The 14,230-nt window shown below is 39.6% G+C and overlaps 5 protein-coding genes across 5 annotated transcripts; all 5 read left to right on the top strand.

Annotated features, from left to right (window-relative positions):
- Window positions 1-915: 915 nt before the first annotated feature.
- SS1G_03812 (hypothetical protein) lies at window positions 916-2,382 on the top strand (the record flags this gene model as incomplete). The annotated part of the gene is made up of 3 exons (XM_001595673.1): window positions 916-1,539; window positions 1,942-2,002; window positions 2,075-2,382. The coding sequence occupies 3 exons, from the start codon at window positions 916-918 to the stop codon at window positions 2,380-2,382; spliced, it is 993 nt and encodes a 330-aa protein (XP_001595723.1).
- A 3,425-nt stretch (window positions 2,383-5,807) lies between these two features.
- Window positions 5,808-9,877, top strand: SS1G_03811 (hypothetical protein; the record flags this gene model as incomplete). Its single annotated transcript, XM_001595672.1, has 4 exons — window positions 5,808-5,844; window positions 5,902-7,838; window positions 8,298-9,033; window positions 9,135-9,877. 4 exons carry the CDS (start codon window positions 5,808-5,810, stop codon window positions 9,875-9,877), a joined length of 3,453 nt encoding a protein of 1,150 aa, XP_001595722.1.
- A 708-nt stretch (window positions 9,878-10,585) lies between these two features.
- Window positions 10,586-11,015, top strand: SS1G_03810 (predicted protein; the record flags this gene model as incomplete). Its single annotated transcript, XM_001595671.1, has 2 exons — window positions 10,586-10,711; window positions 10,890-11,015. 2 exons carry the CDS (start codon window positions 10,586-10,588, stop codon window positions 11,013-11,015), a joined length of 252 nt encoding a protein of 83 aa, XP_001595721.1.
- A 68-nt stretch (window positions 11,016-11,083) lies between these two features.
- SS1G_03809 (predicted protein) lies at window positions 11,084-11,267 on the top strand (the record flags this gene model as incomplete). The annotated part of the gene is made up of 2 exons (XM_001595670.1): window positions 11,084-11,205; window positions 11,237-11,267. 2 exons carry the CDS (start codon window positions 11,084-11,086, stop codon window positions 11,265-11,267), a joined length of 153 nt encoding a protein of 50 aa, XP_001595720.1.
- Window positions 11,268-12,440: 1,173 nt separating this feature from the next.
- On the top strand, window positions 12,441-13,635 carry SS1G_03808 (predicted protein; the record flags this gene model as incomplete). The annotated part of the gene is made up of 3 exons (XM_001595669.1): window positions 12,441-12,522; window positions 13,003-13,101; window positions 13,613-13,635. 3 exons carry the CDS (start codon window positions 12,441-12,443, stop codon window positions 13,633-13,635), a joined length of 204 nt encoding a protein of 67 aa, XP_001595719.1.
- Window positions 13,636-14,230: the final 595 nt, after the last annotated feature.

Genomic DNA, 14,230 nt, shown 5'->3' with positions numbered 1-14,230 from the left:
ATGTATGGAGGTTGCGACTTAGGGGGCTTCGCCAATTTAGAAAGAAATTTGCAGAATTAGGGAATCGGGGAAAGGATATAAGCGAGGGGGTTTATCCGACATATGAAATAGGGTTGGGATTAGGTTTCGTGTCATTGTATTCTGTAGGGAATTGGGATCGAGTGAGTTTGGAATTGTGCAACATGTTGCGGTTAGATGGATTTGGTACCTGCATGTATGGATTTTCTTTGTTGCGAGGTTGTGGTTAATAAGGATTTGATAGATGTGGCAGATGTTTTGAATGAATGGGATGAGGTGTCGAGTAGATTTTAAAATTGTGTGTAGGAGAAGGTATAATATATATATTATTTTCTACATGGTTTTATATAAGATCTTAAGATCCTGATAACTCAGAGCTTGAAAGTGGATTTGTTTGCAATTAATTGATTTTATGATCTTGTAAATATGTTGGGATGAATATAGTAGGGTATTGGGTAGAAGGTTATTTGTACTGTTCTTATAGTATCATCTGTATAGGATTTATATATGAGGATAGATATGATTCTGTGATATACTTGATGGTGGAGGAGGTATAAGATTGATTTGAAGTGAGTTGTTTGTAGTTGATGCGGAGTAAGGTTATTACATAAACTCATTAGATATAACGTGGTTTATCAGGACCCTGTACATATCAGGACCCTGTACACTTTTACCTCAATTATCACCTTTCAACTTCAACACGCGATTTATCAATATTTAATTATGCAAACTACTTCAAAAGAAGCTCGAATCAATTTAGCTATTGAGGCTATTCGTACATCTCAAAATTTGAGTATTCGGAAAGCTGCAAAACTCTATAATATACCTCATACTACCCTTACCTCTAGAATGAATGGAATTCTGCCTCTTACTGAACGTCGACCAGCAAATCATAAAATGACAGAATTGGAGGAGAAATCGCTTCTTCAATATATATTAGATATGGATGAAAGAGGGTTTAGTCCTCGAATAAGTGATGTGGAAGATATGGCAAATTATATACTCGAAACGCGGGGTGCGAAGAAGGTTGGAAAGCTCTGGGCTCATCGTTTTGTGAAACGACATACAGAATTAAAGACGCGTTTTAATCGCGTTTATGACTTTCAAAGAGCTCTCTGCGAAGATTCAGAGCTTATTGAAAGATGGTTTCGATTAGTATCGAATATGCGGGCCAAATATGGTATTCTAGACTGCGATTTCTACAACTTCGATGAGACAGGCTTTATGATGGGACAAATATCACCATATATAGTAGTTACTAAAGCTGATCGATATGGAAAAAGCAAAGCTATACAACCAGGCAATCGGGAATGGGCTACAGCGATTATTTGTGTTGATGGAGAAGGTCATAATATACCTCCGTTTTTGATAGTAAAAGGCGAATACCACCTTTCAAATTGGTATACCGAAGGCGATTTACCATACGATTGGCTTATTAAACCTACTACCAATGGATGGACAGATAATGAGACAGGTCTTGAATGGATTAAGCACTTCAACAAATATACTGAAAGTAGGAAAGTGAGTAGATATCGAATGCTAGTGCTTGATGGGCATGAAAGTCATAAATCACCAGCATTTCAGGAATACTGCAAGGAACACAACATTATATTACTTAGTTTGCCACCTCATTCTTCGCATTTAACTCAACCACTCGATATCGGTTGTTTTGGTCCTTTATAGCGTTCATATAATCGACAAATCGAGAACTTTATCAAGACGCATATCACTCATATTACCAAAACCGAGTTCTTTCAAGTCTTCAAAGCTGTATATATCGAAGCAATATCTATATCAAATAGTAAAGCTGGGTTCCGCGGAGCTGGGCTAATCCCATTTAATCCGGAAATTGTACTTTCAAAGCTAGATATTCGAATAAGAACTCCATCAAATAGATCAATATCAGCCGATCCTGATATATAGCAATCTCAAACACCTCACAATCCAATTGAAGCTTTTTCCCAATCCACTTTAGTGAAAAGTCGTATTGCTCGACATCAAGGGAGCTCACCTACTCCAATATTTAAAACAATTGTAGCTTTAACTAAAGGTACAGAGCTCCTAGCTTATGCGAATACACTTTTAACTGCTGAGGTTCATAATCTCCACAAAGCAAATGAAGCACTTAGTAAACGCCAAAGAGCTAGAAAAGCTTTAATACAAAAAGGAGAAGCACTTTCAATAAAAGATAAGCATAATATATTAGAACAAAAGAATGTAGAAGATCAGATACAACGCAACGAATATACAAATGATAGTTCTTCAGCAAGGAGGCAAGCTACTATACAACGATGTAGCAAATGCAGTAGTACTTTACATAATGCACGAACTTGTCAGTTCGATCCAGCATTAGTTGATCTTTAGATTGTATATAATTCAATCCTAATTTATGGTGTTGTTGTAATTTTATTTTAATGGAATGTGGGTAATTGAGGTAAAAGTGTTCCGGTTACTGATAAACCACGTTAACATGGTTTATCAGGACCCTGTACATATCAGGACCCTGTACACTTTTACCTCAATTGCCTATATTCCATTGAAATAAAATTACAACAATACTATAAATTAGAATTAAATTACATACAATTCAAAGACCAACTAATGCTGGATCTAATTGACAAGTTTGTGTATTATGTGAAGCACTACCACATTTGCTACATCGTCGTATAGTAGCTTGCCTTCTTGCTAAAGAATCATTATTTGTAAATTTATTGCATCGTATCTGATCTTCTATATTCTCTTATTCTAATATATTATATTCATCTTCTACTGAAAGTATTCCTCCTTTTTGTATTAAAGCTTTTCTAGCTCTTCGATGTTTACTAAATGCTTTATTTGCTTTGCGGAGATTATGAATCTCAACAGCTAAAAGTGTATTCGTATGAGTTAAGAGTTCTGTACTCTTAATTAAAACTGCAATTGTTTTAAATATTGGAATAGATGAGCTCTCTTGATATTGAGCAATACAACTTTTTATTAAAGTAGATTGAGAAAGAGCTTCAATTGGATTATAAGATGTTTGAGATTGTTATATATCAGGATCGGTTGATATTAATCTATTTGATAGAGTTCTTATTTGAATATCTAGTTTTGAAAGTACAATTTCCGGATTAAATGGGATTAGCCCAGCTTTATAGAACTTAGTTTTATCATTTGATATAGATATGTTACGTCCAAAACGATTAGTATGTCACATGACCATAAAACATGTGATGGAACGGTGAGGAACGAACGTTCCTAGGAACAACCAGGAACGCTCGTTCCCAGGAACGACGATTCCTAGTTAACCATAGGCACGAAGGACTATATAATCAAGATGGATTTCTTTTGTATAGAGCTTCGTGCTCAAGATCAATCATTTAGTATACTCTACTATTAGTTACGAATTGCATATCATTATTGTCATTACTTCAAGTCCCTGCTTGACGCCTAGTTATAAACCTACTTCGAGAGCCTAGAGCACTTCCACGTGATCTAGACGGCAAACCTCGTAACATATCAATTGTTTTGATTCTTTAAAGTGTTTATATAATCGATAAATCGAGAACTTTATTAAGATATATATTATTTATATTATCAAAATCGAGTTCTTTCAAGTCTTTAAAGTTATATATATCGAAGCAATATCTATATCAAATGATAAAGCTGGATTCCGTGTTACGAGGTTTGCCGTCTAGATCACGTGGAAGTGCTCTAGGCTCTCGAGGTGGTTTATAACTAGGCGTCAAGCAGGGACTTAAAGTAATGACAATAATGCAATTCGTAACTAATAGTAGAGTATACTAAATGATTGATCTTGAGCACGAAGCTCTATACAAAGGAAATCCCTCTTGATTATATAGACCTTCATGCCTATGGCTAGTCAGGACCGCTGCGCGGTCCTGGACAGCCAGCGTTCCTCAGCGGTCCATAACGTGACTTTAATCACGTTACCTTGGTTTAGTCATGTGACGCGGCATAGAAGATAGCCGTTGTAACAAATATAAATGATCAGATATAATACAACGAATATACAAATGATGATTCTTCAATAAAAAGACAAGCTACTATACGACGATATAACAAATACAATAATACTTTATATAATACACGAACTTATCAATTAAATCTAGTATTAACTGATCTTTAGATTGTATATAATTGTGACGGAAAAGTCGTAAACGGAGTCAATTCAATCACTTAGAATCTAAAACTAAAGAAGTAAGAAGATTCTAAGTAAGAAGGTCTTTATATACAGGGCTAGTGCACGTGAGCCACTAGTGGGTAACAACCGTCACGTAACAATAATTTAATTCTATTTTATAATATTGTTGTAATTTTATTTTAATTGAAAGATAATAATTGAGGTAAAAGTAATATATATACTAATATAGTATATATACTAATAAACCATATTATATGTTTTCTATTATAAAATAAGATTATAGATATATGATTGAATGGGTTATAAATATAAGTTGATTATTTCTTTTATTTAAAAGTTAAAATAATAAATTGTATTTAATAAGTTTTTATAATAAATCTTTATAAAGTTTTTATAATACATTTCATTTTATTACAAATACATTATAGCACTTGGAGTATAACTTCTCTTCTTATTCTTGTTTGATACTCAGTTTTGTTATTTGATTACGTAATCGAGAGAATTTAGGGTTCTAAAACATCACAACACCAGCTCACCCCGAATACACAATGCAAGATCTCCACTGCCAGACATCATTACATATTTGCTGAGCTTTTTGGTTTCAAGTTGTGCGAATACAATACGACGTGAGATTTACAGATGATAGGCAGCAATGGCCATGTGTATCACGTCAGGTGGCGCCGGGCAAATTTTCTACAGCTTACCAACTCACTTCATCAGTTCAACAAGGTTTGCCTCACGCTTTTCTTCAGGAAATAACAGAATGGAGAATCACGACCGATTGATGTTCCTTTTCTAAAATGTGGTGTCTGTTGTGCCTCAGTAGTCCGACAGAATGTCATTTGATCCGCCCTCTCGTTGGAAGAACACATGGTGCAACCATTAGGGGGTCGTATGATCAAGAAGGTCAAAACTAGGGCTTTCATTGCATGCTTCGATCAAAGCTTACTTTGGGGCCGTATTCAGCTTTAATCCTTGACCATGGAGTCGGTGAGCTGATGAAGCAACATATCCGCCTTCATTTTCTTGCAGCCTTAATGGCAAACTTTCGCTTGTATTGGCATAAAAGCTCCAATCGAAGCAGAGATTTATCGATCAAGTATGCCTGTTGTATACGGTGGTAGTATGGTTTAACACCTATTTTAAGCAGTTGGCCTACAGAATGCCTTGCAGGAAGATGCGAGCAGCGAAGCCTCAATTTCTCAATCGACGATATGTTCATTCAGTTGGTGGTAAGCCGCTTCCGCACCTTGTTTTTGATTCCATCATTATGTTATTTGGATTGTGCAAAGAGGAGACTAGGTTAAGGGCCCTTTTATGCAAGCTATACCATGATCTGAAGCTCACCAATGACACTCCACGACCACTTTCGCAAATCAATAATTGACCTTTGATCCCGTGAAAATCGGAGGTTCGGCTAGCAAAATATCTGCATATGTACTTGTCTTCATGCATCATCAGGCTAGGTGTTTGGGATTCCTAATGTATTGAATGCAGCCGACCGTTGGAGCTCGAATCCTACATGCATCCTCCCGCAAGCTCAGCCTGTTCTTGGAAGATCTCGAATCTTGAAAATGATAGCTTTGATTCCTTCACAATACACGATCTGTCACCTACAACGTCCATTCGATTCAAGTGGATTAACATGACCGCGTTAAGGCGCAAAGCCCCTGACTTCCAAGGTAAGCTGTTGTTTTTGCACCCTATTTTATGAGTACACCCTAACAAGAGACCTTCAGTCGAAGAACGAAATGCAGGAGAACAATGCGAGCGAGCTGCGGCTGCAGAAAAGTTACCCACAAACTCCATTGACCTTGGTTCGGAAATCTGGAAAGTTGCGAAAAGCAATGTAATTGGGGTATCCATAGAGGGTTATTATTTTCCAGACGATGAATATGATAGTCTCCTCAAGGAAGTCACGATTCAAGATGCCCTCGGTGGTGGTCACGAGGTTTTGCCTTTGGTCAAGTATGTTCTTGACCATACGAAGAAAACATTTGCCACATTGCTGCAGGTATTCACCGACAGTAAAAGTCGACGTGAAGTCATGGACTCTCTAATGGCGAGTGAATTCAAAGATACCTTGTTAGGATCCCATAAGCTTGATCCGTCCTATTTTAAACACAAGCTTTGGAACGAGAGCACGATTGATACTTTCAAAGATAAACGGTTGTCATTTATCGTTCCCACCTTTGATAGCGAGACTTTCATGTATGAGTTCGATAAAAATCAACCACTTCCCTTTACAGCGTCTGGTAGAGCGGATACTCCACCAAGAAGCGGCCACTTTAGCCAAGTTGAATGTGTGGAGATGTCGGCTAGTAAGCATAATATGGCCGACGTAAAAAGCAAGACATTTAAAGTCGCGTTAAAAAAGCTGATAAGACTTGGTGATCCCGGCTATGGAATAGAGAAGGAATGGGAGCGTGAGGCAAGAGCTCATCAGCAGCTGAATCAAAAAAGTGATAATATCATTCAAGCATTTGCCGCCTTCCATCAAATTGCGATGAACAACAAGTGGAATGATGAGTACTATCTTGTGCTTGAATGGGCTGATGGTGGGAGCCTTTTTGACTTTTGGAAGAGCCATCCTGAACCTCAAGTAGAGCATCTAGATCACAGTCAAGTTCGTCGACGGATCAAAGGAATGTTGGAGCAGCTGTATGGACTAGCTCAGGCTCTCGAAGCAATGCATTCTACTAGGTCTCATTCGCCTAGACATAGCAGGAGCGATTCGGCATCATCCCCGGCACTTCGGCCACAAATGAGTGCAGACTGGAAAGAGAGTAGCCTAGGTGCCGGTGTATTACCTGCAGATAGCTCGTCCTTGCCGACGTTCAATTTTGATTCTGCGGATGATGATGATAGCAAACTAACAGTGCCAAGCATTGTCGTTTCTTCTGATCCCGTAAGTCTAAAAGTCACTGAAAGCCCCGACTCGCAAAACTGGCGTCATGGCGATATTAAACCAGAAAACAAACTGCGTTTCATTGTCGACGAAGACTACGATAAGTTGGGTGTTCTGAAACTTGCAGATCTGGGGAGAACACAACAACATCAATTTGTGACAAGAATGAGGCATACTACGGAAAGAGAACTTTGGAGGACAAGATGGTACGAGCCTCCAGATCTAGACGGGAAAAATCAGGAGAAGGCAGGAGGCAAAATTTCACGCTTGTACGACATCTGGAGCATGGGTGCTGTTATCTTTGAGGCCGTGTTGTGGTTGCTGTATGGCTACGAATCTCATAATGACTTCTGGAAGGAGAACGGATTTCTCACAGGAGAGACACACGTAACACCATATTGGAGGAAAGAAGGTGAAGGAAAATACAGGGTGACTGATGTGGTTAATAAATGGATGGATGACATATTAGAGCCTAATTCAGAGCCCAAGGACGCTATCAGTGGCCTGATCAAGTTGGTTAGTGAAAGACTGCTCAAGATTGATCTGCCTCCAAACTCAGATCTCTACACCAAAGGCTTCCGCACAAATGCGAAAGACTTAAGGGAACAGCTTGCTATCATTCTTGAACGCGCCAATGGAGACGAAAGGTATTTGTTTAGTGGTAAAAATCGCAGACGCATGTCTCAACCCGACGTAGCCGATTCAGCCACAAAAAGCTCATCACAATCCACGGGTAATTCGTCGTCATCGCCCAATGATACAAGGATAGTGAGTATTCCTGCGGCCAAAGGACGGGGAACCGGAATAGCTCAACGGCACGAGTACACTAACAGCATAAAAAATGAGTGGGTGGCATATCCTGAAAATTCTTCATTCGTCGAGTCAATATTGGAAGACCGGGACTATAGTATCGGCGAAGCCGTGTTGTGTACAGACTGCAAGCTCATTAACATCTCATCACAACATACAGAGATTGCTTATCATATTGGAAAATTAGAGGCCAAGTCAAGAAGATGGGATTGCGACCTATGCGAACTGGTATACACGGTAGCCAAGGAACAAAACCTAACGAGCCGCAGCGATACCCAGGAGATCTTGCTGAAACAATCAGGGAAGGACTTCGTCTTGAAAGAAACTAACCAGAAGTTTCTCCGGTTAATTAGTAGGCACTGAGGCTTGACATACTATTAGTGTTCTTATCTAACAGGAGAATCAGATATAGAACAGGATACACTGACCCCTGAAGCCGCACCAGAATTACCTTTACTGGCCAACGATCACGATCCTTCATCTAAGAATCTTGAATCCTTCATAAAAGTACTTAAGGCATGGCTCAAGGAGTGTGATAGCAATCATGGATGTGTTTGTGCTCCTAAGGATACTCATTTGGTACCAAAAAGGCTCATCAATGTCGAAATACCGACAATGCCAAAGATCGTAACGGCAGATCTCTACAAGAATATTCCTTCTGGTGGCATCCGTTACCTCGCACTCTCGCACAAATGGGGTGATATGCCTGCTGAAGCTAAGACAACGATGAAGAATATCGAAGAACGCAAGGATATGATTCCATTGGACGAGTTGCCACTAAGCTTCAAAAATGCCATTGTGATTACGAAAGCGCTCAAGTGCTCTTATCTCTGGATCGATTCTTTGTGCATTATACAAGGCCTGGATGGTGAATTTAGTCAGGAAGCAGATAAGATGCAAACAACCTTTGATGGTGCGTACTGCGTTCTGGCAGCTTGCAGTGCCCAGAGTGCTAAAGATGGCTTTTTGCATAGTCGAGGGTCAAGACCAAAATACTTAAAAACCAATAATGTCTACGTCTCGCCAGTCACCAATGATTTTGAAAGTGATGTCCTCCGCAGCCCCTTGAGCTGCCGTGGATGGGTATTGCAGGAACGTGCTTTGGCTCGTCGAACCATTTATTTTACAGATACTCAGACATATTGGGAGTGTGGTAAGGGCATCCGCTGCGAAACATTGGCGACACTTAGGAAGTAAGTTGAACAATATTCATCAGACAGCCTAGCTGATGTGTTTTGATTAGTGACAAAATAGCTTTCCTCGGCGACCCAAATTTTCCTGACTACACGATTCGACCAACAAGTACTGTTGGGGAGCAAATCGACCTGTTTATTAATTTGTTTCAGACATACACTAGGCTAGAATTTTCACACCCGCAAGATAGACCTGTTGCCATTAATGGGCTGATGGAGCGACTGACCGTCGCTTTCAAAACACGAAGTCTCGCAGGTCTCTTTGAGACATTTTGGGGTCGCTGCTTGCTTTGGCGACGGGCAGACAATGTAGAACTACTGAGGAAAATCCCGCATGGTACACATTCACGTCGGGTTCCGCCAACTTGGTCGTGGATGGCTTTTGACGGTGCGATCTCGTTCATTGAGCCTTTGGGCGGTCAGGTTGATTGGAATAATTCTGGAGTGACCCTCCAGTTTGCTAATCTTAATTGTGATCAGACTTCATGGCTCAAAACAAGTCGTCATAGTGATAGTCTGGCTATCCAGGCTAAAGCATTTGATTTTAATATACCTGCAGGCGCTGGCGAAAGCGAAGCATCTATATTTTATGATGGTGAAAAGATTACTCCGACGAAATGCGTCATCATTGGTACGGATAAGCAGAATTTGAACGATGCAAGCACGAAAAAGCATTACGTTTTGATTGTCAAGCCAGTCTCAAAGGCTTCTAACGGTATGTCTTACGAACGTGTTGGGGTTGGGTATATGTTAGGAAAATTTATTCATCTGGATAAATCCTATGTTACTGTGACGATCGAGTAGTTCCGTCTACATAGGTGGTGGTCGAGCGGCACTAGCGAGAATGGGTTTTGGGCTACTATTATGAATAGAGAAGGAAATAACGATGATATATGCAACTTCAAAGGCTGTATTTTAGACAGAATCGATGTGTTTACGATAAAACTATCCATGTCCTCAAACTATGAAATGAATGATTCTCAGATAGTCTTACTACTTTAGATGTCTTTAAGTGAAATTCTGCCGGATGGCTCCTCGCTACACTCAGAGGTAATCTTAGTTCTTTATTTTCGTTTAGCTTCTTTGAACTTATCCCCTTCCTCATAAATCTCTTGAAAGCCTTCGCCCACATACATAGTGCAATGGTCCACCTTAGCATTATTTCATACTCGTTACTGCCTTGGAAATCCCTTAATGCCAAATCATCAAAAATTCAGATATCCAACAAAACTTTTTATTGTCTCTAGTCATTGAAAAGGACCAATCAAAAAGTGAGTTCTTGATTTCGAAATGAGACGTGCAACAAAGAATTTGAGACTTTTCATTACCTCTAGGAATTAGGGGGTTCATCGCGAATTTAACCGAGGAACCATTTTTAGATTCATTTTCGGATAATTATGCCACAGAGATTTAATGGTAGCAAGGTAATTCAGCGTATCGAATATATTCGACTTGATCAGTAACATTTTATGGGATTTATGTGAAGATAGAGATATCGATTTGGAAGCTTTTATGCATTTATTTGGGACAGAATCTGTTTTGACGTACTCGTATGGCGGTAAGGTTGATGATGAACTGTTCACAGTGCGGAAAGGATATTGGATTGTAGAAAAGCAGGTGATGGATATCCTGACTGTGGTGAGTTTTAGTTATGCAACGGAAGGTCGAGGTGGCTTCATTCGGATGATTCACCTAAGTAAAAGGCATGTTATGGTTGTATCCGATGGGTACCATCTCGGATTCGAGATGAAGTTCTACAGACTTCATACTGATGCGACTGCCAGATACTAACGAACTTCTTGTGAAGAAATTAAAGTTGGAAACAGCAACTCTCCACCCTGTGAATAAGGTCGAGACGAATATGATAAATATAAATCCAGGGATTTGCAACGACAGAAACTATGCATATACTTCGCCATCCCTATCGCCCAAGGAATCCTGAATTTGCAAAAATATACACGAAGCAATCATAGCCATCACTTCTAATACCACAATTATTATGCAGACCATATGATATCATCCATATCATTGACACCAAGTATCGTTTTCAGGTTGAGCGGTTTTCCAAGTGACCTAGTACAGTGTCTCCAGCATTTCGTGAAACGAATTGCGGATGCTTGCCTAAATTCCAGGTAGGATATGATATCACTTGATATCGTATAGATCTTTGGAGGAACAGAAGTTGGGGGCCTGAAACTTCAATGAAGAGGGATATGAGCGTAAATAAAGTATTCAAGGTTATTTTTCATCGCATTCGAAGAGATATATATCTCTACACTTCCTCCTAATAATAATAACTAGTAACAACTATCGCTTAGTTGGGAAATAACAAAATCGGTTTTAGGAGTAGCAGTGCATAGATATGAGCGAATGACAATATATCATCGAAAGTATTCCGCAATATTCTCGAAATGAAAAAAAAAAGAAGTTTATAGAAAAAAGGAGGTTAATATCCAACTATGGATAATCAATCCTCCTCTCATCAACTAGGTATCCGTTAACTACATGTCTTCGTTCATCTAACACATCCATCCATCTCAGAATAGATTCCCACCTCCATTTCCGCGGACATAACCGTGCCAACCATCCATCATCCCATTATCACGGTAGCAGAAACAATGTGTTGCGTTTACCAAGTTCGACGTCGCTAACAAACAAAGAAAAAGTATGCAGTGAACAAAATGCGACAACCAAGCCACCAACATGGAGATTTAGGCAACGACTTTTATCTAGCTCATGTTGTGTGATGTTCTAGAAAACCTTTATGATTGGATGACAGATCAGTATTATGGTTACATATGTTAGATGTGGAATGTTATGCATTGCATACCAAGTCCTCTTCCACAAACAGGTCCAGAGGATATCTATGTTTCGAATGCTCCACGTATTGTCGCTAGCTGAATAGAATCTAGAAGCACGGAAATAACGCTGAGAGGGGCACTGTACTAAAATATGAATAGCCTACCGAGCTAGCCTTATACAGGCTTCAGCCGGCGCATAATTACTTAGTTGGTATGGTATCGCAATTCTAACAAAATAATGGATGTGTGAGAGCGCAGGACCAGGGACCTGGGACAGAGATCATGCAGAGTAGATCTGTGCCGCGGTGCTAGGTCAAGCGTTAGATTTTGATGGAAATAATATGCTGGATGGAAAGAGTGGGTGAAGTGTTGCGGATATGTTTGTTGTAAGTGTATATGATTAGGTCTCTTAAAGAGATTGCTAAGTGAGTGAAAAATGAATATATATTCTCTAACGATGCACTGTGAGATATCAAAGTAAAATAGCGTCTTCTTTATAGCCTAAACAAGATAGTAAATATTAGTTTGCCGTTAGTCTCGAGGTCGTTAGATTGGTGGCATGATAAATGTCATGTAATTCGGCACCGCTAACCTTAAGTGGATCTACTGTCTCGGTAACTCATCCACATTTGGACAAGAGCGAGAATAGTATATATCGTACAGATTTCCTCCTTCCTCCTCGATTAGCTATATTTGTATTTAAAAGGATATCCTTCAATCAATTTAACTAAGAACCAATGGTACCCAGAACTCTTAAAATCTGAAAGTGGAACATGCTTCACTTCAGCTTTTTCTAGATTAAATCAATCTATATTTGGAATGTTCTTTGGTATGAGGAAGTATCGGGCGAGCGAGTAGCTGAACCGCCCACTATAATGAAACCAAACGTTAGAGTTTCTCCGGAGCACCGACATGACTGTGATGTAACAGGAGATGGCGTTGGAAATACTAGTGATATCTTTTCTTTCCAAAGAAAGGAAAAACGGGGACAAAAAAAAACAGACATCAAATAATCAAACCCAAGCAAAAACCTACCCACATTTCGCACATGAACCACACTCGAGAATCCAGATGCATTATCTCAAAGCCTCACATCCATCCATAACATCCATAACATCCATGCCGCAGAACTAGCAAGCGTATCCACAGCAATCCAACAGTTAGAACCCGACAGTTTGGTCCTGTTCCGTTCCGCTCCAGCCGAACCACTTATTCGTCATTCTCATAGTAAGTCGTCCATTCAAATACCCTAGTGGTATCTGATGTGCTACGCCTTCGCATATCGTATACATTGTTCCACTTGATCCTTGTATTTTGATATTTCCTCGTGAGGAGGGGGTTTAGACTAGTATGGTATGATGTGCTGTATGCATGTGTATATTAACTGTTGGTTTACTTATAAAATGGATGTGTATCCGTAGAGAGGATAGCTTGCCAAGATGTCGGGAATGATCTAGTTTTTGAAGTTTTTAGTAAACTTTGTTGTCTTTTTTGTTGGAGTTGTAAGTATTACGAGTAAAGTTTGTCATCAGGGTGACCAGATCGGATGGTGATGACGACTGCGGAGACTTGAGAGATACGAGGTTAGGTTACTGTGGATCATAACCCTAGGAAATGGTATAGTACCAACAGTATGGTTCTTGCGCCCACTATTTTGCGCAAGAACTGAGCGCGGGGTGGATTTGCCTCGTTTGAATTCTACCTCGAATTCACCATGCTAACTGACTCAGATGATTAGATAAAGACATCTGTCCAGCCTAAGCTAGCTAGCCTAGCCACTAGATGCACTGAATAGATTCAGAAGAAAACATTGCGAGAAAGATCCATGATGCAGATTCCCATATAAGCATAAGTATAAATGAAATAGGCGCTCTCGACTTTGTAGAAAGATATCAAATCATCCCAACAAATAAACACACAAAAAAGTACGAACACAGTAGAAAAAACCAGAATATCAAACATTTAAACGGCGATTACCAACATATCACCATACCTACCACATCTAGAACATTCTAGGCGGTGCAAGCCAGCCGTTCCGAGAGGTAAAGTGCTCGGCGTGAATGAGCTAGCGCCGAGAAAGCGGCTCAGTATCTCAGATTCTTTGTCTAGATTTTCAAATCTGGTTTGGGATATAGTCAATATATGCAAGATACTCGTGCAGGCAGAAACACACACTCCACATTCCACTCTCAAGCACCTAGTACACGATAATAAGGGTTATTTATTAGGTAGAACATGCTATATTCCTAATAGTAAGGCAGTACGCGTAACTTATAGATTTTGTATTCTGCATTTGTATTTAGTTGTGGAAAAAAGGGAGGCCCTAGTGTCAGGCTAATCCGTAAATCCCCATATA

The sequence above is a fragment of the Sclerotinia sclerotiorum genome, genomic scaffold (assembly GCF_000146945.2).
Source record: "Sclerotinia sclerotiorum 1980 UF-70 scaffold_4 genomic scaffold, whole genome shotgun sequence".
NCBI lineage: Eukaryota > Fungi > Ascomycota > Leotiomycetes > Helotiales > Sclerotiniaceae > Sclerotinia > Sclerotinia sclerotiorum.
Note: the sequence above shows the minus strand (reverse complement) of the source record. Positions and strands in the feature narration are given on the sequence as shown.